The sequence below is a fragment of the Oncorhynchus clarkii genome, chromosome 12 (assembly GCF_045791955.1).
Source record: "Oncorhynchus clarkii lewisi isolate Uvic-CL-2024 chromosome 12, UVic_Ocla_1.0, whole genome shotgun sequence".
In the NCBI taxonomy this organism is placed as follows: domain Eukaryota; kingdom Metazoa; phylum Chordata; class Actinopteri; order Salmoniformes; family Salmonidae; genus Oncorhynchus; species Oncorhynchus clarkii.
Genome location: NC_092158.1, coordinates 45,937,289 through 45,963,344, shown reverse-complemented (window position 1 = coordinate 45,963,344; position 26,056 = coordinate 45,937,289). Strand labels below are relative to the sequence as shown.

The following is a 26,056-nucleotide window of genomic DNA, read 5'->3' as shown; positions in this document are numbered from 1 at the left end:
GTGTGCAAAAAGGAGTTTGTGATTTTTTTTTTGCCCAAATTTGAATGTTGTGAAAAGTCTGTGCAACTTCCAGCGCACGTTTACTGTGAACACGAAGGTTGTACTCGCTTTAAGTTACAGTTTTAACAGTGGTCAAGTAGACTACGGTGGCTATTTGATTATACTGCAGGCCTACCAGAGTGGCCTTCCATCAGAAACAATGGAGAAAATGCAGCCCATTACATTTTAACATGGAAATAGCTGTTCTATCATTCAGCCTACAGTAGCATCCAAAGTGTGATTTTCAATATAGGCCTACATTCCATGAGGCCTGTATTGAACACATGGTTTGACATTAACCTGTTTATCCACTTGTCCTTCAGACAAGGAGGTAACTGAAAATGTTGTTCAAATCAAATGTTATTTGTCACATGCGCCGAATACAGGTGTAGATCTCACCATGAAATGCTTACTTACAAGTCCTTAACCAACAATGCAGTTCAAGAAATAGAGTTGAGAAAATATTTCTTAAATAAACTAAAGTAAAAAATAAGATAAAAAGTAACACAATAAAATAACAATAACGAGGCAATATATGGGGGGTACCGGTACCGAGTCAATGTGCGGGGGTACAGGTTAGTCGAGATAATTTGTACATGTAGGTAGGGGTAGAGTGATTAGCAGTCTTATGGCTTGGTGGTAGAAGCTGTTAAGAAGCCTTTTGGACCATGACTTGGCACTCCGGTACCGCTTGCTGTGCGGTAGCAGAGAGAACAGTATATGACTTGGGTGACTGCGATCTTTTAACATGTTTTGAGCTTTCCTCTGATACCGCCTAGTATGTAGGTCCTGGACGGCAGGAAGCTTGGCACTACCCTCTGTAGCGCCTTACGGTCGGATGCCGAGCAGTTGCCATACCAGGCGGTGATGCAACAGGTCAGGATGCTCTCAATGGTGCAGTTGTAGAACTTTTTGAGGATATGGGGACCCATGCCAAATCTTTTCAGTCTGCTGAGGGGGTGTTGGTGTGTTTGGACCATGATAGTTTGTTGGTGATGTGGACACCAACGAACTTTAAACTCTCGACCCGCTCCGCTGTTGGGTTATTTGATGCAAGAAACCACTTTGCAAAATAAAATGCATTATTAATCCCATACCATTATTACACAGAATCAGACAAATTATGCTACTCTCTGCCTTTTGGCTACTTAGATTATTCAAGTCTGTCTCAAAATACAACACTGCCACCTTTAAGAAGAAAAAAAAGATCTATACCTGACTTGCTTTTCAAAGATGTCTAGAAATGTACATGTTTTGTGCTCTTGTAGGAAGCAATTACTCCCCTATTTCTGACTACAAATGATCTATAACTGGGATAATAACTCACTAACTAACAAAGTATATGAACAAAATGTACATATTGGCCTACTGCAGCTCTGATTGTTTATGCCGCACTGGTCTGCATAGAGTACGTGCTGAGTAGTGTGTGCCAATACAATAGAATCCTACTCTGATGCTTTCTGCCTACAACAAATCTCTTGCCTACAGTAGTTTGTTTTGTTTCTGTATGTTGCATTGAAAGTGGTTAATATTGCGTTGATTCGATCACAATTGCCACAGTAGAGGGAAAAGTTGATAGTCTTAACAGGGAAAACTCTAGAACAGTGGTCACAAACCTTTTGAGTCAAAATCACTTTAAGTCAAAGTGCAAGTCGAGATCTACAACTCAGATTTGTTTTTACAATGACTTAAAAAACATACGCCAAATGCAGCATTAACCAATTAAAAACAGTACTGTAGCAATGATGTTTGTAAAGTAGGCTATAGGCCCAAATCATTATTACCGCATATTGGTTTTGCTTGAATTGCCCTGCCAATAAATTGTTGTTCAGGATAAAAAAATATATATATTTCCAAATAATTTGAGGTAGGCTATATGATCACACAGGTAATAGATCTGTTGTTGTATTACTTGTGAACAGTGGCACCCGTCATTCAGGTCAGGTGGGGCTAAGCCTCACCTGTTTTGATCCCTACATTTTTAGCAAAAAAAAATATAAAAAGGTTTTGCATGTCACATATCAGTTGGCAAACAATGTATAAATAAATAATAGATATACAGTGGGGCAAAAAAGTATTTAGTCAGCCACCAATTGTACAAGTTCTCCCACTTAAAAAGATGAGAGAGGCCTGTAATTTTCATCATAGGTACACTTCAACTATGACAGACAAAATGAGAAAATAAATCTAGAAAATCACATTGTAGGATTTTTAATGAATTTATTTACAAATTATGGTGGAAAATAAGTATTTGGTCACCTACAAACAAGCGAGATTTCTGGCTCTCACAGACCTGTAACTTCTTCTTTAAGAGGCTCCTCTGTCCTCCACTCGTTACCTGTATTAATGGCACCTGTTTGAACGTGTTATCAGTATAAAAGACACCTGTCCACAACCTCAAACAGTCACACTCCAAACTCCACTATGGCCAAGACCAAAGAGCTGTCAAAGGACACCAGAAACAAAATTGTAGACCTGCACCAGGCTGGGAAGACTGAATCTGCAATAGGTAAGCAGCTTGGTTTGAAGAAACCAGCTGTGGGAGCAATTATTAGGAAATGGAAGACATACAAGACCACTGATAATCTCCCTCGATCTGGGGCTCCACACAAGATCTCACCCCGTGGGGTCAAAATTATCACAAGAACGAAAAAAATCCCAGAACCACACAGGGGGACCTAGTGAATGACCTGCAGAGAGCTGGGACCAAAGTAACAAAGCCTACCATCAGTAACACACTACGCCGCTAGGGACTCAAATCCTGCAGTGCCAGATGTGTCCCCCTGCTTAAGCCAGTACATGTCCAGGCCCGTCTGAAGTTTGCTAGAGAGCGTTTGGATGATCCAGAAGAAGATTGGGAGAATGTCATATGGTCAGATGAAACCAAAATATAACTTTTTGGTAAAAACTCAACTCGTCGTGTTTGGAGGACAAAGAATGCTGAGTTGCATCCAAAGAACACCATACCTACTGTGAAGCATGGGGGTGGAAACATCATGCTTTGGGGCTGTTTTTCTGCAAAGTGACCAGGACGACTGATCCGTGTAAAGGAAAGAATGAATGGGGCCATGTATCGTGAGATTTTGAGTGAAAACCTCCTTCCATCAGCAAGGGCATTGAACATGAAACGTGGCTGGGTCTTTCAGCATGACAATGATCCCAAACACACCGCCCGGGCATCGAATGAGTGGCTTCGTAAGAAGCATTTCAAGGTCCTGGAGTGGCCTAGCCAGTCTCCAGATCTCAACCCCATAGAAAATCTTTGGAGGGAGTTGAAAGTCCGTTTTGCCCAGCAACAGCCCCAAAACATCACTGCTCTAGAGGAGATCTGCATGGAGGAATGGGCCAAAATACCAGCAACAGTGTGTGGAAACCTTGTGAAGACTTACAGAAAACGTTTGACCTCTGTCATTGCCAACAAAGGGTATATAACAAAGTATTGAGATAAACTTTTGTTATTGACCAAATACTTATTTTCCACCATAATTTGCAAATACATTCATAAAAAATCCTACAATGTGATTTTCTGGATTTTTTTTCTCATTTTGTCTGTCATAGTTGAAGTGTACCTATGATGAAAATTACAGGCCTATCTCATCTTTTTAAGTGGGAGAACTTGCACAATTGGTGGCTGACTAAATACTTTTTTGCCCCACTGTATGTATCCACCACTTTTCAGTTTTTAGACAGTTTTCACTTCACCAATTTGGACTATTTCGTGTATGTCCACTACATGAAATCCAAATAAAAATCTATTTAAATTACAGGTTGCAATGCAATGAAATAGGAAAAATGCCAAGGGGTTTGAATACTTTTGCAAGGCACTGTATGTTTCATATTTCGGTAAAAAAAAAAATTATACATTTGCAAATATTTCTAAAAACCAGTCATTATGGAGTATTGTGTGTAGATTGATGAGGGGGGGAAAAACAATTAAACCCATTTTTAGAAGAAGGCTGTAACATAACAAAATGTGGAAAAAGTCAAGGGGTCTGATACTTTCCGAATGCACTGTAATAGCAGAACACTGCTTGTACAGTATTATGTGATGGATGGTTTATTCTATATCACACTGTTACACTTTGTTTAGAATATCTACAGAAGTTCAGCAATTGCAATCTTCATATATTTCTCTGTATGCTACTTAGTTTGAGAAGAGGGCCCTCCTGCATCTCACATCTGATTGTATTTATTGAACTCTGCCTGCTGGACCCATGAGGCAACCTCTGTCACATCATGTCATGCACTCCACCCCTTCTGCCACCTGACTGCACATGTCCATAATATTCAGTGGTGATTTTAGCATGTAAATCTTACAGGGTCTAACTAAACATATATTTCTTTAATGCAAGCCGCTACACAGCACTAAACAATACATTAATTGCACTATAACGTGACAAACGGTGCCCGCAAACTGAAGGGGCCTACATAAAGCTGTCCCAACAGCAGGGATAGTACATAATTTATGCAGCAGCAGCATTTTTGGACTCACCTTGTTGTTCTGTGTTCACCTGAATAAGAAAGTGCCGCGGCGGTTGCATGACAGTTCAAAATTATTTTCCGTATTTAACCAGTTCCCAGTTGTCTTGAACTCACTGAAGTCTTAGGTTTCCCAGTTCCGAGTTTCCAGTTGTTTTGAACGTGGCAGAAGTCATGCTGGATTGACAGCATGACCAATGTATTAAAACCTTTCTGGCTCATGGCGTTATCCACTTTTTGGTGATATCCAATTGGTTGTTACGATCTTGTCTCATCGCTGCAACTCCCTCACGGACTCGGCGAAGGTCGAGAGCCAAGCCACACTGCTTTTTGACACACTGCTCGCTTAACCCGGAAGCCAGCCTCACCAATGTGTCGGAGGACACTGTCAAACTGACGACCAGGGTCAGCTTGCAGCCGCCCGGCCCACCACAAGGAGTCGCTAGAGCACGATGAAACAAGGACATCCAAACCCTCCCCTAGCCCGGAGGACGCTGGGCCAATTGTGCACCGCCTCATGGGTCTCCCGGTCACAGCAGCAGGATCGAACCCAGGCTGCAGTGGCGCCTTTGTTGTGTAATGTTTATGTCCAAGTTTTTTAGCGGCTTTATTAAGGATCCGCTCCCCCCCCCCCCAATTTTCTCCTAAAATGACATACACAAATCTAACTGCCTGTAGCTTAGGCCCTGAAGCAAGGATATGCATATTCTTGGTACCATTAGAAGAACATTAGAACGTTTGAGGTTTGTGGAAATGTGAAAGGAATGTAGGAGAATATAACACATTAGATCTGGTAAAAGATAATACAAAGAAAAAATCAACCGTATTGAATTTTTTTGTACCATCTTTGAAATGCAAGAGAAAGTCCATAATGTACTATTCCAGCCGGGTGCAATCTATATTTTGGCCACTAGAAGGCAGCAGTGTATGTGCAAAGTTATAGATTAATCCAATGAACCATTATATTTCTGTTCAAAATTGTGTATCAAGACTGCCCAAATGTGCCTAATTTGTTTATTAATAACTTTTCATGTTCAAAATTATGCACTCTCCTCAAACAGTAGCATGGTATTATTTCACTGTAATAACTACTGTAAATTGGACAATGCAGTTAGATTAACAAGAATTTAAGCTTTCTGCCAATATCAGATATGTCTATGTCCTGGGATATTTTCTTGTTACTTTCAACCTCATGCTAATTGCATTAGCCTACATTAGCTCAACCGTCCTGTGGAAGGGACAACGATCCCAAAGAAGTTTTTATGATTCTATATTTTTTACATTGTTTGTAAACTGATATGTGACACATATTAATGCCAAAATAACATGCAAAACAGATGGGGCTCTGCCCCTGAATGACGTTTCACCACTGAATACATGATATAGACAGAAGGGACTTATTCACCCACTGAAGACAGAACCTCACCCAGAGAGCTGTGCATGTCAGTGTGTTAGACAGCCAAATCCTTAGATTAGGGCAAATAGAAATACAAATGCCATTCTAGCTCTGGTTAGACAGCTGAAGTTGTACTCTACACAAAGCTGATTTTGATTTGTTTAGTAAAGTGGAGGCATACTGTCTTTATAAGCACATCAATATGATATCTACAGCCCAAAAATATTTTGTCTTTGTAACACAACTAAAAGAAATGGTTGATGTATCAACACTCAAGGTAGGTGACGTTTGTGCGATGTCCACATGTAATTTACACCTGTAGGGATATTAGTTCTGGAATTTGTCTCCCGGGAAAGATCTAACAGCGGACTTGAGACGAGACACAACGAGCCAGCTATAGAACATTATGTTGTAGAACAGCTGAGCTGACTGAAGACCGAGGTCATTCAACTCACAGTAGTTTATATTGTTTCCACAGTAACATACACTCACAGTGGCCAGTTTATTAGGTACACCATCCCGTTCACGAGAAAAGATTGCTCCTACAGTCAGTGAGTCACGTGGCTGTGGCTTGCTATATAAAGTAGGTAGACATTCAGTTACTGTTCGATTTAACGTTAGAATGGGAAAGACGAGTGACCTAAGCAATTTTGAGCGTTGGGATCCATTATCTAAGAAACGGCCGGCCCTCCTGGGCTTTTAATGCATAATGATTTCTAGTGTTTACCGCGAATGGCGCGACAAACAAAAAACACCCAATCAGCGGCAGTCCTGAGGGGGCGAAAACAGCTTGTTGATGAGAGAGGTGGAAGGAGAATGGCAAGAATCGTGCACAACTCGTCGATCCTTGTCATGAATGGGTTATTGCAGCAGACGACCACACCAGGTTCCACTCCTATCAGCTAAAAATAACAAGAAGCTGCTGCTACAGTGGGCATGCGATCACAAACACTGGACCATTGAGGAGTGGAAAAACATTGCTTGGTCCGTCGAATCACAGTTCCTGTTGCTTCATGCTGATGGCAGAGTCAGGATTTGGTGTAAGCCCATGGTCCCGTCCTGCCTGGTGTCAACAGTACAGGCTGATGGCCGTGGTGTACTGGTGTGGGGAATGTTTTCCTGTCACACGTTAGATCCCTTAATACCAATTGAGCAAAGATTGAACGCCACAGTATATTTGAACATTGTTGCTGACCAAACCCAATAGAACATCTTTGGGATAAGATGGAACGAGCTGTTCACAGCATGAATGTACCTCTGTCCAATCTGCAGCAACTGTGTGATGCCATCGCGTCAGCAAGGACTAACACCCCTGTGGAACGTTTGTGTCACGTTGTAGAATCCATGCTCACAAAAAATTCAGGCTTTTCTGGAGGCAAAGGGGGTCCAACCCGGTACTATACAGAACAAAAATATAAATGCAACAATTTAGAGTTCATATAAGGAAATCAGTCAATTGAAATGAATTAATTAGGCCTTAGTCTATGGGTTTCACATGACTGGGCAGGGTGCAGCCATGGGTGGGCGCCAATCAGACAGAAATACTCCTGTGTAATGATCATGCTGTTTAATCAGCTTCTTGATATACCACATCTCTCAGGTGGCTGGATTATCTTGGCAAAGGAGAAATGCTCACTAATAGGGATGTAAGCAAATTCATGCACAACATTTTGAGAGAAATAAGCTTTTTGGAAGTCATCATCTTCAAATCTTTGTTCTATCCATAGCAACGCTAGCATAGCTTACCTCGCTGTACTCACTACTGCACTTGTTTGTTGTAATTGAATGGCAAAGACCCACATCAAACCCCACCCCCAAGACGACTCTTGTTTGCCTTCAGTCATTGGCCGCTAGTATTTCATAATGAGTATTGAGGAGATGAGAAGGAGGATGTTGGTAGAATGGGTGGATTTTTTTGTGTATGTCATCCAGAACACAGACAGACTTACAGACAACATGAAGCTCAACTACGCCCCTCTCTCTCCCTCTTACAGAACAGCTCGAATGAAGGTGGTGGTGGGCAAAAGAAGAACAGTGTGAGACACAAGCTGGTCTCTCTCACACTGAAGAGGAAGTCCAAGATCACTGAGGAGGTTTGTGTCTCATTATAGCTTTCATAATAATAATAATAGTAAAAAACATAATAATGATAGTATATGCCAGTTAGCATTACCGTGCTCTTACCAACTGAGCCACACAATCCCAAAAATAGTGGGTTGGACCAACATTCTTGTTGCTGTTTATGGATATTCCCATGTTAATATTTGACAGATTATAAGGGTACTCTGATTTGTTATGGGGGTGTTCAGCATCTGTGGGTACCCCTGTAATCCAAACCCCCCGTTGCCAACTCAGCATTTACCAATACCAATGTTCCCTGTTGGCACCGCCTCCTCTTCTCCCCTATAGGTGACCCGGCGTTTGATGGACAGTGATTACAGCCTACAGGGAAACAGCATGTTGGAGGACCGGCCCACCTCCAACCTGGAGAAGCTGCACTTCATCATCGGCAACGGCATCCTAAGGCCCGTCCTCAGGTGACCTACGACCCTTTGACTTATTCTACCAATTACTCAGAAATACTTTTTCTCTGCATTCTTAATCTGTTCTTTCCATGCCTCCCCTCCTTCATTGATGATCTGAGCTTCCACCATAGTGCTTGGATGTTGGTCACCATCTTAAGTGCAACCTCGACAAAATGGAGCTGCTCTTCTTCCCGGGGAAGGCCTGCCCGCTCTGAGACCTTTCCATCACAGTTGATAACTCCACGGTGCCCCTTGGCGTGACCCTGGACAACACCCTGTCGTTCTCTGCATACATCAAAGCAGATACTCGCTCCTGCTGGTTCATGCTCTACAACATCCGTAAAGTACGACCTTTCCTCACACAGGAAGTGGCCAGGTCCTAATCCATGCACTTGTCATCTTCCATCTAGACTAATGCAACTCTCTGTTGGCTCACCGCTTGTGCCATAAAACCGCTGCAACTTATCCAGAATGCCGCATCCCACCTGTTCAACCCATGTCACCTGGCTCCTCCCCACACTCCACTGGCTTCCATTCGAAGCTCGCATCATCTTCAAGACCCTGGTGCTTGATACGGACCAACAAGAGAACTGCCCATCCCTACCTTCAGGCTATGCTCAAACCCTACACCCCAACCCGAACACTCCGTTCTGCCACCTCTGGTCACTTGGCCCTCCCACCGCTACAGGAAGGCAGCTCCCACTCAGCCCAGTCAAAGCTCTTCTCTGTTCTGGTACCCCAATGTTCAGGACAGCGTCAGGACAGCGTCAGGACAGCGGAGTCCCTGCCCATCTTCCAAAAATGTCTGAAACACTACCTCTTTAAAGAGTACACTATCTTAAATAACTCCCACCTAGTTTTTTGCTAGTATCACAGACTTAGCTGATAAATACTTTGTTGAGGGAAAATGTACAACAATTGTCATATGTTATTGTCTCACCTAGCTACAGTATTTTAAGATGAATGCACTAATTGTTAGTCACACTGGATAAGAGCATCTGCTAAATTACGTAAATGTAATTGTTTGCACCTGTCACAAAGAAATGATTAAGTAATATATTGGACCTGTATTCTAAGTGGTATGCTAGTTTGAATATGGGGACCCCTAACCATCACTGTTATTGGCTGGCTGTTGTGTCTATTACCAGGGATGAGATCTACTGTCAGATCTGTAAGCAGATGACCCAGAACCCATCTAAGAGTAGCCATGCACGTGGCTGGATCCTGCTCTCTCTCTGCGCTGGCTGCTTTGCTCCCTCTGAGAAGTTTGTCAAAGTAAGACCCTCGTGTTTTTGCTAACACACACACAGCGCATATACAGTGCCTTGCGAAAGTATTCGGCCCCCTTGAACTTTGTGACCTTTTGCCACATTTCAGGCTTCAAACATAAAGATAGAAAACTGTATTTTTTGTGAAGAATCAACAACAAGTGGGACACAATCATGAAGTGGAACGACATTTATTGGATATTTCAAACTTTTTTAACAAATCAAAAACTGAAAAATTGGGCGTGCAAAATTATTCAGCCCCCTTAAGTTAATACTTTGTAGCGCCACCTTTTGCTGCGATTACAGCTGTAAGTCGCTTGGGGTATGTCTCTATCAGTTTTGCACATCGAGAGACTGACATTTTTTCCCATTCCTCCTTGCAAAACAGCTCGAGCTCAGTGAGGTTGGATGGAGAGCATTTGTGAACAGCAGTTTTCAGTTCTTTCCACAGATTCTCGATTGGATTCAGGTCTGGACTTTGACTTGGCCATTCTAACACCTGGATATGTTTATTTTTGAACCATTCCATTGTAGACTTTGCTTTATGTTTTGGATCATTGTCTTGTTGGAAGACAAATCTCCGTCCCAGTCTCAGGTCTTTTGCAGACTCCATCAGGTTTTCTTCCAGAATGGTCCTGTATTTGGCTCCATCCATCTTCCCATCAATTTTAACCATCTTCCCTGTCCCTGCTGAAGAAAAGCAGGCCCAAACCATGATGCTGCCACCACCATGTTTGACAGTGGGGATGGTGTGTTCAGCTGTGTTGCTTTTACGCCAAACATAACGTTTTGCATTGTTGCCAAAAAGTTCAATTTTGGTTTCATCTGACCAGAGCACCTTCTTCCACATGTTTGGTGTGTCTCCCAGGTGTCTTGTGGCAAATTTTAAACAACACTTTTTATGGATATCTTTAAGAAATGGCTTTCTTCTTGCCACTCTTCCATAAAGGCCAGATTTGTGCAATATACGACTGATTGTTGTCCTATGGACAGAGTCTCCCACCTCAGCTGTAGATCTCTGCAGTTCATCCAGAGTGATCATGGGCCTCTTGGCTGCATCTCTGACCAGTCTTCTCCTTGTATGAGCTGAAAGTTTAGAGGGACGGCCAGGTCTTGGTAGATTTGCAGTGGTCTGATACTCCTTCCATTTCAATATTATCGCTTGCACAGTGCTCCTTGGGATGTTTAAAGCTTGGGAAATATTTTTGTATCCAAATCCGGCTTTAAACTTCTTCACAACAGTATCTCGGACCTGCCTGGTGTGTTCCTTGTTCTTCATGATGCTCTCTGCGCTTTTAACGGACCTCTGAGACTATCACAGTGCAGGTGCATTTATACGGAGACTTGATTACACACAGGTGGATTGTATTTATCATCATTAGTCATTTAGGTCAACATTGGATCATTCAGAGATCCTCACTGAACTTCTGGAGAGAGTTTGCTGCACTGAAAGTAAAGGGGCTGAATAATTTTGCACGCCCAATTTTTCAGTTTTTGATTTGTTAAAAAAGTTTGAAATATCCAATAAATGTCGTTCCACTTCATGATTGTGTCCCACTTGTTGTTGATTCTTCACAAAAAAATACAGTTTTATATCTTTATGTTTGAAGCCTGAAATGTGGCAAAAGGTCGCAAAGTTCAAGGGGGCCGAATACTTTCGCAAGGCACTGTACACATGTATGCATATATGGGTGCGAACACACACACACCAACACTTCTCGTTTGTCTTGGTCTACTCCGGATGAATTGAAAGTGGATCCACTGAATGTGCCCCAGGATGTCTCATTGGTCTTTAACCCCTGAGACCCCCCCCCCTTCTCCCTCCGTCAGTATTTGCGTACGTTCATGATCAGTGGTCCGCCAGGCTACGCTCCATACTGCGAGGAGAGGTTGAGGAGGACATTTGTGAACTGCACCAGGACCCAGCCACCATCTTGGCTCGAGTTGCAGGTACGCACAGATCTAAGATCAGTGAATCATGGGGGAAGTTCTGAACCATATTATTAGGTGGAAAATGCTAAATTGAGATCAGTGTCCAATTGTCATACTAAAAGTAAAGATACCTTCATATAAAATTGCTCAAGTAAAAGTGAACGTTAGCCAGTAAAATACTACTTGAGTAAAAAAGTATTTGGTTTTCAAAAGTAAATGTTATTGCTAAAATATACTTAAGTATCCAAAGTAGAAGTATAAATCATTTCAAATACCTTATATTAAGTAAACCAGACGACACAATGTTCTTGTTTTTAAAATTTAGGGATAGCCAGGAGCACACTCCAACACTCAGACATCATTTACAAACAAAGCATTTGTGTTTATTGAGTCCGCCAGATCAGATGCAATAAGGATGACCAGGGATTTTCTCTTTAAGTGCTTGAATTAGACCATTTTCCTGTCCTGCTAAGCATTCAAAATGTAATGAGTACTTTTGGGTGCCAGGGAAAATGTATGGAGTAGAAAGTACATTGTTTGCTTTAGGAATGTAGTGGAGTAAAAGTAATCAAAAATATAAATAGTAAAGTACAGATACCCCCCCCAAAATACTTAATTAGTACGTTCAAGTATTTTTTACTTAAGTACTTTACACCACTGCAAATATATTGCCATCCTTGCACTTAAATGATTTCCTATTTCTTCAAAAATGTGTTGAAATTTCAACAATTCAACTTTTGGTTACCACACCTTGTTATGGGATTTTCTGCATTGCAGAACCAATACAATTTTTGTTACCTAAGTATAGCATTTTAATTGAGAAAATAAAGACAAATGGCATAGATTAAATTATTTGCACCCCGGAGCTAGGACTTGGTTGCACAGCCTTTGGCCAAGTGTGCTGCTGACAAACACCGACTTTTCAGCAGCAGACTGCTCTAATTCTTCAATGTTTGAGGGGTGCCCTCCGCCAACTGCTGTGCTCAGATCTCTCCATAGGTTTTAGATATGATTCAGATCTGGACTCTACGCTGGCCATTCCAGAACAGTTCAGCATCGCTTCTTGAACCATTCCTGGGTGCTTTTTGATGTGCTGCTGGAAGACACACAACATTCAATGGAGACCCAGTTTTTGGATGCTGGGTTGAACATTCGACACCTGATAATCTTCTGATTTCATGATGCCTTGCACGTGTTCAAGGCCCACAGTACCAGAGGCAGCAAATCAATCTCACAGCATTCTCAAACCTCCCACGTCTTTGATTGTAGGGAGGGTGTTATTATCATTTGGTTTGCTGCTGAAGAGTGGGACAAATTGTCAGTAGTAACGTGCAGCAAGCTTATTGATAGCTACAAGAAGCATTTGTTGGCAGTTATATTGGCCAAATGGGGTGCAACTAAGTACTAGCTCCGGGGTGAAAATCAATTTGTCTATGCCGTTTGTCTTTATTTTCTACATGAAAATGGTAAACTTAAGTTAACAAATATATAATTGGTTCTGCAATGTTGAAAAGTGACGCAGAGTTTTAAGGCACTGCGTCTCAGTGCTAGAGCCGTCGCTACAGACACCCTGGTTTGAATCCAGGCTGTATCACAACCGGCCGTGATTGGGAGTCCCATAGGGCGGCACATAATTGGCTCAGCGTCGTCTGGGTTTGACCGGTGTAGGCCATCATTGTAAATAACAATTTGTTCTTAACTGACTTGCCTAGTTAAAAAAAGGTTAAATTCAATAAAACATCATATCAATTTAAACCAAATTATGTAAAAATATAGAATTATTTAAGAAAAGTGCAAGGGTGCCCATATTTTTACTGTCTGGTTTTAGACATTCAAGCGTAGCCTGGAGTTATTTTTTTATCAAAAATAATCACCCCCCCCCCAGGCCACTAAGTCGAAGAAACCCATCATGTTGCCAGTGACCTTCATGGATGGCACCACTAAGACCCTGCTGACTGACTCAGCCACCACAGCCAACGAGCTGTGTAATTCCCTGGCCGACAAGATCAGCCTCCAAGACCGCTTCGGTTTCTCCCTCTTTATCGCCCTGTTTGACAAGGTACTGGACTGGACTTCACTCGCTTCATCTGAGCGAGAGACTTGTGTAGATGTGCACACACACACACGCATGTATACAAGCAGGGACACACTCACTCTTGCTTACTCAATAACTCACTCAAGCTTACGGTCTCACAAACTTGTTTGAGAAGCTATCGAGTCCACGTTTATTAACGATGTTGAATGTCCATTTTTCCCCCTCTCCCCCCAGGTATCCTCATTGGGCAGCGGCAGCGACCATGTGATGGATGCCGTGTCGCAGTGCGAGCAGTATGCCAAGGAGCAGGGTGCCCAGGAGAGGAATGCTCCCTGGCGCCTTTTCTTCAGGAAGGAGATCTTCACGCCCTGGCACAATCCTGGCGACGACAGTGTGGCCACCAACCTCATCTACCAGCAGACTGTCCGGGGAGTCAAGTTCGGCGAGTACCACTGCGAGAGGGTGAGTGGGGAATGAGGGCAGAGGGATGAAGGCATTTATGAGGAGGGAGGTTAGAGGTGAGAGATTTGGGGAATTGCTCTTTGATTGTGTCTTTTCCACTCTTCTTTGCTCTTTTACAGGTTAATGAATGATGTGAGATGGCGTTTTTATGTTGAATTTAGTTCATGCTGATGTTCATTGAACAAAAATGTCTAAAGTGTTGGTCCCATGTTTCATGAGCTGAAATAAAAGATCCCAGAAATGTTCCCAATGCACAAAAAAACTTATATTTCCCTTAATTCTGTGTACAAATTTGTTTTCATCCCTGTTAGTGAGCATTTCTTATTTGCCAAGATAATCGATCCACCTGAGGTGTGGCATATCAAGAAGCTGATTTAAACAGCATGATCATTACACAGGTGCACCTTGTGCTGGGGACAATAAAAGGCCATACTAAAATGTGCAGTTTTGTAACACGACACACTACCACATATGTCTCAAGTTTTGAGAGAGTGTGCAATTGGCATACTGACAGCAGGAATGTCCAACAGAGCTGTTGCCAGATAATTTAATATTAATTTCTCTGCCATAAACCACCTCCAACAACCTTTTAGAGAATTTGTCAGTACATCCAACTGGTCTCACAACCGCAGACCATGTATAACCACGCCAGCCCAGGACCTCGACATCTGGCTTCTTCACCTGCGGGATCGTCTGAGACCAGCCACCCGGACAGCTGATGTAACTGTGGGCTTGCACAACCAAAGGATTTCTGCACAAACTGTCAGAAACCGTCTGACAGTGCTTGTCATCCTCACCAGGGTTTTGACCTGACCAGTTCGGCGTCGTAACTGACTTCAATGGGAAAATGCTCACCTTCGATGACCACTGGAACGCTGGAGAAGTGTGCTCTTCACGGATGAATTCCGGTTTCATCTGTATTGGGCAGATGGCAGACAGCGTGTATGCCATCATGTGGGCAAGCGGTTTGCTGATGTCAACGTTGTGAACACAGTGCCCCATGGTGACGGTAGGGTTATGGTATGGGCAGGCATAAGCTACAGACAACAAACACAATTGCATGTCATTGATGGCAATTTGAATGCACGAGATCCTGAGGCCCATTGTCGTGCCATTCATCTTCCGCCATCACCTCATATTTCAGCATGATAATGCACGGCCCCATGTCGCAAAGGTTTGTACACAACTCCGGGAAGCTGAAAATGTCCCAGTTCTTCCATGGCCTGCATACTCACCAGACATGTCACCCATTGAGCATGTTTGGGATGTGTACGACAGCATGTTCCAGTTCCTGCCAATATCCAGCAACTTCGCACAGTGGGACAACATTCCACAGGCCACAATCAACAGCCTGATCAACTATGTGAAGGACATGTGTCTTGCTGCATGAGGCAAATGGTGGTCACACCACATTCTGACTGGTTTTCTAATCCACGCTCCTACTTTTTTTTTTTTTAAGGTGTCTGTGACCAACATATACATTTCTGTATTCCCAGTCATGTGAAATCCACAGATTAGGGCCTAATTTATTTATTTCAATTGACTAATTTCCTTATATGAACTGCATCTTTGAAATTGTGCATGTTATCTTTTTATTTTTGTTCAGTGTATATGTGAATGCACATTCATGCCTGTTTTTTTGTAAAATATGAAAGTGTTGAAGCTTCCCCCTCTCTCACACTCCATCTATCCACTCTCAATCTCCCTCTCTCTTGCTCAGGACGAGGATCTGGCGGAGCTGGCGTCTCAGCAGTACTACATAGAATATGGCTCTGAGATCCTCCAAGAGCGCCTCCTCAACCTCATCCCCTCCTACATCCCTGACCGTGAAATCAGCTCAGCCAAGACCACTGACAAGTGGGCCCAGCTAGTTGTCTCTTCCCACAAAAAGGTAGGTGTCCCCCAAGGATCAGTCTCAGTGCCATTCACTTCCTGTCCTAAATCTGTTTCTCGTGCTCTTACAACAGGATTTGTCCTTTGAACTATTTGTCACTATAATCAGGGATGTCGTGGGTAAACACATGTAAGCACTTTTTCCACTGCTTATGCTTTAGTGAATAGCGTTTAAGCGTCTACTACGCCAAATTATTGTTTTCTGAATTAGCATTTGTTAATCGTTGCCATCATATCAATCAGCGTTCAGTGTTTATCCACCTTTGTTTTTACCGCTACAACTTGACTATATTGTCCTATGAACAGTATATACGTTCACACACCCAGTTTTCAAACAGTCTCTTTAACCCCTCCTCTGCCTCAGGGAGTTTACACCCAGAAGAGGTTGGACCCTCAGAAGGTGAAAGAGGACGTGGTTGACTTTGCTCGTTTCAAGTGGCCTTTACTCTTCTCACGCTTCTACGAGGCCTTCAAGTTTTCAGGTAAGTCTACTGTTGATATTTATGGGAGTTTTGGCCAATTTAATACAAGGGATGTAACACTAATGATATTTCTGAGAAAGACCTGTATCGTATCCATGATATCATGACTAAACGTAGGTTGAAATTACCTCTAAGTAAACTTTGAACCCCTCAGGACCCAGCCTGCCTAAGAATGATGTCATTGTAGCAGTGAACTGGACCGGGGTCTACTTTGTGGATGAGCAGGAGCAGGTCCTTTTGGAACTCTCTTTCCCAGAGATCACTTCTGTGTCCAGTAGCAGGTAATGCTGCTACTATTCCTGTCTCTCAATAGACTGTAGTCATTATTCGTCAATGATAATTAGATATGTTTTCATTCAGTTGGTTGGGGGGAGGGGTAATGCAAATAGTCTGGGTAGCCATTTGACTAGATGTTCAGGAGTCTTATGGCTTGGGGGTAGAAGCAGTTTAGAAGCTTCTTTGACCTAGAATTGGTGCTCCCGTACCGCTTGACGTGTGGTAGCAGAGAGAACAGTCTATGACTAGGGTGGCTGGAGTCTTTGACAATTTTTAGGGCTTTCCTCTGACACCACCTGGTATAGAAGTCCTGGATGGCAGGAAGCTTGGCCCCAGTGATGTACTGGGCTGTTCGCACTACCCTCTGAGATGCCTTACGGTCGAAGGCTGAGCAGTTGCCATACCAGGCAGTGATGCAACCAGTCAGGATGCTCTCGATGGTGCAGCTGTAGAACCTTTTGAGGATCTGAGGACCCATGCCAAATATTCTCCTGATGGGGAATAGGTTTTGTCGTACCCGCTTCACGACTGTCATGGTGTGCTTGGACCATGTTAGATTGTTGGTGATGTAGACACCAAAGAACTTGAAGCCCTCAACCTGCTCCACTGCAGCCCCGTCGATGAGAATGGGGGCGTGCACGGTCCTCTTTTTCCTGTAGTCCACAATCATCTTCTTTGTCTTGATCACATTGAGGGAGAGGTTGTTGTCCTGGCACCACACGGCCAGGTATCTGACCTCCTCCCTATAGGCTCTCGTTGTTGTCGGTGATCAGGCCTACCACTGTTGTGTCATTGGCAAATTTAATGATGGTGTTGGAGTCGTGCCTGGATGTGTAGTCATGAGTGAACAGAGAGTACAGGAGGGGGCTGAGCACACAACCCTGAGGGACCCTGTGTTGAGGATCAGGGTGGCGGATGTGTTGTTACCTACCCTGCCCGTCAGGAATTCCAGGATCCAGTTGCAGAGGGAGGTGTTTAGTCCCAGGGTCCTTAGCTTATTGATGAGCTTTGAGGGCAATATGGTGTTGAACGCTGAGCTGTAGTCAATGAATAGCATTCTCACATAGGTGTTCCTTTTTTCCAGGTGGGAAAGTGCAGTGTGGACTGCATCATCTGTGGATCTGTTGGGGCGGTATGCAAATTGGAGTGGGATCTAGGGTTTCTGGGATGATGGTGTTGATGTGAGCCATGAGCCATTCAAAGCGCTTCATGGCTTCAGACGTGAGCGCTACGGGTCGGTAGTCATTTAGGCAGGTTACCTTAGTGTTCTTGGGCAGAGGCACTATGGTGGTCTGCTTGAAACATGTTGCTATTACAGACTCGGACAGGGAGAGGTTGAAAATGTCAGTGAAGACACTTGCCAGTTGGTCAGCGCATGCTCGCAGTAAGGATTGTAAATGATAAAAAATATGTATTTTTTTGTAATATACAAAGCTTGTGATTTTATACAACAAACTAAAATATGGAAAAAAAATAGTATTTTCACATGTTTAGACCCATATAAAATATAAGTACAACAATATTATAATCGGTATCATTGTTTTGATATTGTAAGAATAATTTCCCTTGACAGAGGGGGTAAGCTCCAGGGCCAGAGCTTCTCGCTGGCCACCATCAAAGGAGACGAGTACACGTTCACCTCAAACAATGCAGAGGACATCTGTGAGCTTATTGTGACCTTTTTGGAAGGCCTCAGGAAGAGGTCAAAGTTTGTGGTGGCGCTGCTGGACTGCCCCAACCCCGGTAAGTAACCTACTATCAAAGGAGACGTTATTTGCCTGTACGTTATTTACTTATTAGGTTTATTACCCAGGGGCAATGCACATTGATCAACATTGGAAACCCTTTTTAAGAACAGGTCATGATTTTCAAAGCAAACAAGGGAAAGTATGGTAAATGACTGTGGTTTTGTTGGTGTTTTCTTGTACAGAGGCATGTTTTTCAGCACCACCACACATGACTTTCCCTCACAGGGGACAATAAAGTTATTTGAATGGAATTTCCATTGTATTGAATGTTGTGTTCCCTTAGCGGGCGGCGAGGACTCCACCTTCCTCAGTTTTTCCAAGGGCGACCTGATCCTATTGGACGAGCACTGTGGCGAGCAGGTCATGACCTCGGGGTGGGCTCACGGGGTCAATGACAGGACCAAGCAGCGGGGGGACTTTCCGGCCGACTGCGTCTACGTCCTTCCCACCGTCACCCGGCCGCAGTATGACATTGTGGTGAGTGACCTCATGACTAGGGTTGCAAAATTCTCTGTCTTTTTCCAAAGTTCCAGGAACTTTTAGAAACTGTACTCGTGGGTAATTTTGGAAATCTATGGAAACTTGGGGGATTTATACCGCAATATGACGTTGTGATGATTATGACCTCAGGAATTGCCAAGCTCCATACTGCCTTTACAGCTCCTATTCTGTAGTTTCTCTTTTACTGAAGTTTTTCTTCCTCTCTCTTTTGCTCCCTTCCCTCTGCATCTCTCTCCCCCCTCTCTCGCTTTGCTAGGCTCTGGTAACTATGACTCCAGACCAGAGAAGAGAGTCCATCAACCTGTCCCAGATGGCCCTGGCTGAGATTGAGGACAAGGTCAAGCCTTACACCCTAGAGGAGTTCTCCTACGACTACTTCAGGTAGCCACACTCACATGCACACTCACACGCACATGCACACTCACGCACACTCACTCACCTCTTACACACTCACTCTTCTCCCCCCCCCCCCCTCTAGACCCCCTCCTAAGAGCACTCTGAGCAGGGTGATGATCACTAAGGGCCGGGGGAAGGAGCGTCTGTGGTGTTGCACCAGGGAGCCCCTCAAACAGCCTCTGCTGAAGAAGGTGCTGGCCCAGGAAGAGCTCTCCCAGGAGGCTCAACTGGCCTTCGTTGATATCCTTACTTACTTACTTATGCTTCATGCCCAAATCATCTTAAAGTAACTTTATTGAGCTACACAATCAATTTTAAATACATGTTTATTTTTATTTCACATTTAACCAGGTAGGCCAGTTGAGAACATGTTCTCATTTACAACTGTGACCTGGCCAAGATAAAGCAAAGACAAAAACAACAACACAGAGTTACACGCCAATTCTAGATTTAATTTTGGATTGGAGATGCTTAATGTTAGTCTGGAAGTAGAGTTTACAGTCTAACCAGACACTTAGGTATTTGTAGTTGTCCACATATTCTAGGTCAGAACTGTCAAGAGTAGTGATGCTAGTCGGGCGGGCGAGTGCGGGCAACAATCGGTTGAAGAGCATGCATTTGGTTTTACGAGCTTTTAAAACCAGTTGGAGGCCACGGAAGGAGTGTTGTATGGCATTGACGCTCGTCTGGAGGTTTGTTAACAGTGTCCAAAGAAGGGACAGATGTATACAGAATGGTGTAGTCTGTGTAGAGGTGGATCAGAGAATCACCAGCAGCAAGAGCGACATCGTTGATATATACAGAGAAAAGAGTCAGCCCGAGAATTGAACCCTGTGACACCCCCATAGAGACTGCCAGAGGTCCGGACAACAGGCCCTCCGATTTGACACACTGAATTCTATCTGAGAAATAGTTGGTGAACCAGGCGAGGCAGTCATTTGAGTCTGTCGATAAGAATGCGGTGATTGACACAGTCGAAAGCTTTGGCCAGGTCGATGATGACGGCTGCACAGTACTGTCTTTTATCGATGGTGGTTATGATATCGTTTAGGACTTTGAGCGTGGCTGAGGTGCAGCCGTGACCAGCTCGGAAACCAGATTGCATAGTGGAGAAGGTACGGTGGGATTCGAAATGGTCGGTGATCTGTTTGTTAACTTGGCTTTCGAAGATTTTAGAAAGGCAGGGCAGGATGGATATAGGTCTATAGCAGTTTGGGTCTAGAGTGTCTCACCCTTTGAAGAGGGGTTACATTACGTTTAACATATTGACGTGCATTGATTTTTGGATGCTAAACCGTTAGCATTTGGAGACAATGGCCAGCTATCTAACCTTGCCCATAGACTGCCTACTGGGTAATGAAACCAATCTGTAATTTGGGTGAACTATCCCTTTAAATGTGATGCAAACCTCAACAGGTCATGGTAGCAGGTAGCCTAGTGGTTAGAGCGTTGGACTAGTAACCGAAAGGTTGCAAGATCGAATCCCTGAGCTGATAAGGTAAAAGAAATCTGTCGTTCTGCCCATGAACAAGGCAGTTAACCCACTGTTCCTAGGCCGTCATTGAAAATAAGAATTTGTTCTTAACAGACCTGCCTAGTTAAATAAAAGGTAAAATAAATGATGTACAGTGCCTTCGGAAAGTATTCTGACCCCTTAACTTTTTCCACATTTCTTTACGTTACAGCCTTATTCTAAAATTGATTAAATAAATAAAAATCCTCAGCAATCTATACAAAATACCCCATAATGACAAAGCAAAAACAGGTGTTTTGACATTTTAATACAGAGATACCTTATTTACATAAGTATTCAGACACTTTGCCACGAGACTCGAAATTGAGCTCAGGTGCATCCTGTTTTCATTGATCATCCTTGAGATGTTTCTATACAGAGTCCTTCTGTGGTGAATTTAATTGATTGGATATGATTTGGAAAGGCACACACCTGTCTATACAAGGTCCCACAGTTGATAGTGCATGTCAGAGAAAAACCCAGCCTTGACGTCGATGGAATTGTCTATAGAGCTCTGAGACAGGATTGTGTCGAGGCACAGATATGGGGAAAGGTAGCAAAACATTTCTGCAGCATTGAAGGTCCCCGAAAACACAGTGGCCTCCATCATTGTTAAATGGAAGAAGTTTGGAACCACCAAGACGCTTACTAGAGCTGGCCACCAGGCCAAACTAGGCAATCGGGGGAGAAGGGCCTTGGTCAGGGAGGTGACAGAGAACCCGATGGCCACTCTGACAGAGCTCTGGGAGAACCTTCCAGAAGGACAACCATCTCTGCAGCACTCCACCAATCAGCCCTTTATGGTAGAGTGGCAAGACGGAAGCCATTCCTCAGTAAAAGGCATATGACAGCCTGCTTAGAGTTTGCCAAAAGTTACCTAAACAAGATTCTCTGGTATGATTAAACCAAGATTTGAATAGCCACGCTTCACGTCTGGAGGAAGCTTGGCACCATCCCTGCAGTGAAACATGGTGGTGGCAGCACCATGCTATGGGGATGTTTTTCAGTGGCAGGGACTGGGAGACTATTCAGGATGGAGGCACAGATGAACAGAGCAAAGTACAGAGAGATCCTTGATGAAAACCTGCTCCAGAGCACTCAGGACATCAGACTGGGGAGAAGGTTCACCTTCCAACAGGACAACGACCCAAAGCACACAGCCAAGACAGCGCAGGAGTGACATCGGGACAAGACTCTGAATGTCCCTGAGTCGCCCAGCCAGTTCCCAGACTTGAACCCGATCGAACAACTCTGGAGAGACCTTAAAATAGCTGTGAAGCATCACTCCCCATCCAACCTGACAGAGCTTGAGAGTATCTGCAGAGAAGAATGGGAGAAACTTCTCAAATACAGGTGTGCCAAGCTTGTAGTAATGCATCATGGTTTTATGTCTGTGTTTAGCGTGTGTGGCCTTGTGGTCAATGTTTTGTCATTGTCCTTGACCGCTCCCCTGCACCCCTGATGAAGTATATGGGTGACTACCCGTCCAAGCGAGCACGTTCGGTCAACGAGCTGACCGACCAGATCTTTGAGGGAGCGCTGAAGGCAGAGCCACTCAAAGACGAGATCTACTGTCAGATCCTCAAACAGATCACAGAGAACCACATCAAGTATGTCTGACTGTGCAGTCTACACACACATGTACTCTCTCAGTGATGTTGTGGTCATATGGGGATTGACCATGGTGCGTATGTGGCTGTGGCATGTCTGCCTGCCTGCATGTGTTTGTCTGCCTGCCTGTGTGTGTGTGTGTGTGGGTGGGTGTGCAGGTACAGTGAGGAGAAGGGCTGGGAGCTGCTGTGGCTTTGTACAGGTCTGTTCCCCCCCAGTAACATTCTGCTACCCCACGTCCAGAAGTTCCTCCAGGCTAAGAAGCACCACCACTTCGCCCCCGACTGCATGCAGAGACTCCAGAAGGCCTTACGGTACATCTTACCCGCTTGTAAAGTATATTTACTTTAAGTGTTTTGACATATACACACATTACAGGCTCAACCATTTTGGCAAAAGTATCATTTTCTTTAATTGAGTTTCTCAGCTATGTAAACAGAGGAGAAAAAGACTGATGTATTTACGCAAGGGACAAATCCTAATTTGAGATCCATGCAAGATTTACAAAAACATTTGAGTTATGTGTGTGGATCTCAAGTAAGGATTTGGCTCTTAATTCGAGAGCCACTCAAGATCCATGCCATCTTACTCATATTCCTTCCGTTGTCTTTCTATTGTCTTCCTCTGGGTGAACTAACAGTCCAACAGTAATTGTATCATGATGTACTACAGTACCCATACTGCTCTGTACCCATAATGCTCTCTCTTTACTAATACAGTAATGGATCCAGGAAGTACCCACCTCACCTGGTGGAGGTGGAGGCCATCCAGCACAAGACCACGCAGATCTTTCACAAAGTGTTCTTCCCCGATAACACAGATGAGGTGAGAGGTCAACCTCATCAATGTTGTTACAAAGTCGCAATGGCACAATGAAGCCCAAAACGTGAAGTCAACATTGAGACAATGTTGTGTGTTTGCTGGGTAACAGAGACAAATACAGCACACATGCTGACTTATTCTAACCTGGAACGTATTGTGTGGTCAATTTTATTGCAAATAGTGTAAATGTAGCTTTTTTTACAGGCTTTCAAGGTGGAGTCGAGCACCAAGGCCAAAGAGTTCTCTCTGAACATCTCAGGCAGACTGCTCCTCAAGTCTTCTGAGGGCTTCAGCCTGTTTGTCAAGATCACTGACAAGGTACACTACTAGTATACGACCGATATTACATCTGAAATCCACAGTGGTGAAACTGCCACGTCCATTTGTGATATTACAACAACACAGAAACTACTTCAAACAAAGAACCCCGTTTTTTTTTCTCCCTCGGACATCATTGCAGGTGTGATAAAACAGCAGAATATGTACTGTGACTTTTTTTTTACAGTGATGCTGGATGCGCCTCTCCTCCATTTCATCAACAAAACTAAAATAATAACAAAGGCGCTGGGGTGAGCAGTGCGGCTGTTTCCCCTTTTACTGATAAGCCTCACCAGCAAGAAAAGCTGGTTGCAATGACGTCATTAGGACGTGTTTTTTAAAACTTTGTGGTCAGGTTGTATACTGGTTGTAAAATGATGTTTTTTAAACATGACGTATTTAACTTGTTGTAATCTGTTTATATGACCAGATAACAACCAACATATGACATCTTTCCCTGACTTGTTGATGACTTCATGAAAAAAGACTTCTCCTGTTTGCAATCTGGTCATGTCTGGTTGTAATCCGATGTTTCCACAACTAGAGAACAACTTTACAACCAGAAAATTACGTCATTATGACCCATGCAAAAGTTTGCCCTCTGGATCAGTACAAGACTGTGTTCTTATAACATACAAAAATACACCCAAATAATATATATAATTTCATAATATTTATCCAAATTATATACAGTATATTACAATATGAGTCACAGATCTTAATCATTCAAAACAGGGCTGTTTTGAAAGATTCTATACCTCTCTCTACCTCCACTAGGAGTTTACACCAATTTTATTTTTGTAAGATTTCACTACTGTCCGAATGTGAGGGTGATTCAAATTCTAGATAAACTGTATCAATATTTATGTTTGACCTTTGACCTTTGCTGGTTGTTTCCAGGTCATCAGTGTGCCTGAGGGGGATTTCTTCTTTGACTTTGTAAGGCATCTGACCGACTGGATCAAAAAAGCTAGACCCGCAAAGGACGGTAAAGACATGTCTTGACTGTAGAGGGCCCTAGATTCAGTAGAAAGGTAGCGTAGCCTAGTGGTTAGAGCGTAGCCTAGTGGTTAGAGCGTAGCCTAGTGGTTAGAGCGTAGCCTAGTGGTTAGAGCGTAGCCAAGTGGTTAGAGCGTAGCCAAGTGGTTAGAGCGTAGCCTAGTGGTTAGAGCGTAGCCTAGTGGTTAGAGCGTAGCCTAGTGGTTAGAGCGTAGCCTAGTGGTTAGAGCGTAGCCTAGTGGTTAGAGCGTAGCCTAGTGGTTAGAGCGTAGCCTAGTGGTTAGAGTGTTAGTGTTGGACTAGTAACCGAAAGGCTGCAAGTTCAAATCCCCTAGCTGACAAGGTTCAAATCTGTCGTTCTGCCCCTGAACAAGGCAGTTAACCCACTGTTCCTTGAAAATAAGAATTTGTTCTTAACTGACTTGCCTAGTTAAGTAAAGGTAAACATTTTTTTTTTTATCCATGATTAGATCTGTTCTTTATCACCTTTAAATCTCCAAGACAAAAATGTGCTTTATTCAATAACAACAAGATATTTGGGGTATTTTCTCAGAGAACCAACCATATTTCATCTTAGATCTGTGTCACTGATCAAAATATGAGTTCTCTAAAGCCTCAAAGAAGTTTCCTTTCAACTTTCCTGTAGGCATCTGACATTTGCTTGGTCCACAAGAAAGAAAGACAGAAAGTCAACCATCCTATTAATCCTAAGGATGAATTGATGATCCAACTTTCAGCACCCAGTGCGGCCTTCAGGGTTGGGCAATATAAACATATCATCAAACATGGTGTGTCATGTCAACACGTTGTGGCAAGGGTTGATGCTAGGTGAAGGTTAAGCTTGGGTTTGGGAACTTTCTAGAAGAAAAAGAAACGCACACCTATTTAGGCGAGGTGCTGGCTAGCGGAGTAGAAAACTTGAAAATAAAGGAGAGCCGCACACTCTAGGAGCTCAGATGCAAAAATGTAATTTCCAACGTTTCGACAGTCAAGCTGTCTTCATCATACCCTGGTGAAGACAGCATGGCTGTCGAAACGTTGGATATTACACTTTTGCATCTGAGCTCCTAGAGTGTGCGGCTCTCCTTTCTGGGTTTGGGAACTTGCCATCTATGTAGTATTAAAATGAGAAGTATGTCCTGAATCTCTCTCTCTCGTCCATCTGTAGGTATAGTGCCTTCACTGAGCTATCAGGTGTTCTTCATGAAGAAACTGTGGACCAATACCATGCCAGGGAAAGACTCCATGGCCGACTCCATCTTTCACTACTACCAGGTGTGTGTGTGTGTGTGTGTGTGTAGCGTCATTTAATTGGTCTAAATAAATAAATAATATTTTAATGTGGCATGAACACAACCAGT

General features: G+C 43.4%; 1 protein-coding gene across 2 annotated transcripts in view; it reads left to right on the top strand.

The window, feature by feature from the left end:
* LOC139423243 (unconventional myosin-VIIa-like) overlaps positions 1 to 26,056 on the top strand; it is a 71,563-nt gene that overhangs the window by 29,512 nt on the left and 15,995 nt on the right. For both annotated transcript variants that reach the window (XM_071175047.1, XM_071175046.1), the window contains 19 exons: positions 7,909 to 8,007; positions 8,324 to 8,451; positions 9,588 to 9,714; positions 11,538 to 11,657; positions 13,525 to 13,698; positions 13,909 to 14,136; positions 15,857 to 16,027; positions 16,394 to 16,511; positions 16,666 to 16,792; positions 18,361 to 18,530; positions 18,819 to 19,012; positions 19,293 to 19,417; positions 19,515 to 19,672; positions 22,402 to 22,555; positions 22,715 to 22,870; positions 23,276 to 23,381; positions 23,583 to 23,696; positions 24,597 to 24,684; positions 25,864 to 25,970. In XM_071175047.1, the coding sequence (XP_071031148.1) occupies positions 7,909 to 8,007; positions 8,324 to 8,451; positions 9,588 to 9,714; positions 11,538 to 11,657; positions 13,525 to 13,698; positions 13,909 to 14,136; positions 15,857 to 16,027; positions 16,394 to 16,511; positions 16,666 to 16,792; positions 18,361 to 18,530; positions 18,819 to 19,012; positions 19,293 to 19,417; positions 19,515 to 19,672; positions 22,402 to 22,555; positions 22,715 to 22,870; positions 23,276 to 23,381; positions 23,583 to 23,696; positions 24,597 to 24,684; positions 25,864 to 25,970 (2,664 nt within the window). The remainder of the gene's footprint in view (positions 1 to 7,908; positions 8,008 to 8,323; positions 8,452 to 9,587; positions 9,715 to 11,537; positions 11,658 to 13,524; positions 13,699 to 13,908; positions 14,137 to 15,856; positions 16,028 to 16,393; positions 16,512 to 16,665; positions 16,793 to 18,360; positions 18,531 to 18,818; positions 19,013 to 19,292; positions 19,418 to 19,514; positions 19,673 to 22,401; positions 22,556 to 22,714; positions 22,871 to 23,275; positions 23,382 to 23,582; positions 23,697 to 24,596; positions 24,685 to 25,863; positions 25,971 to 26,056) is intronic.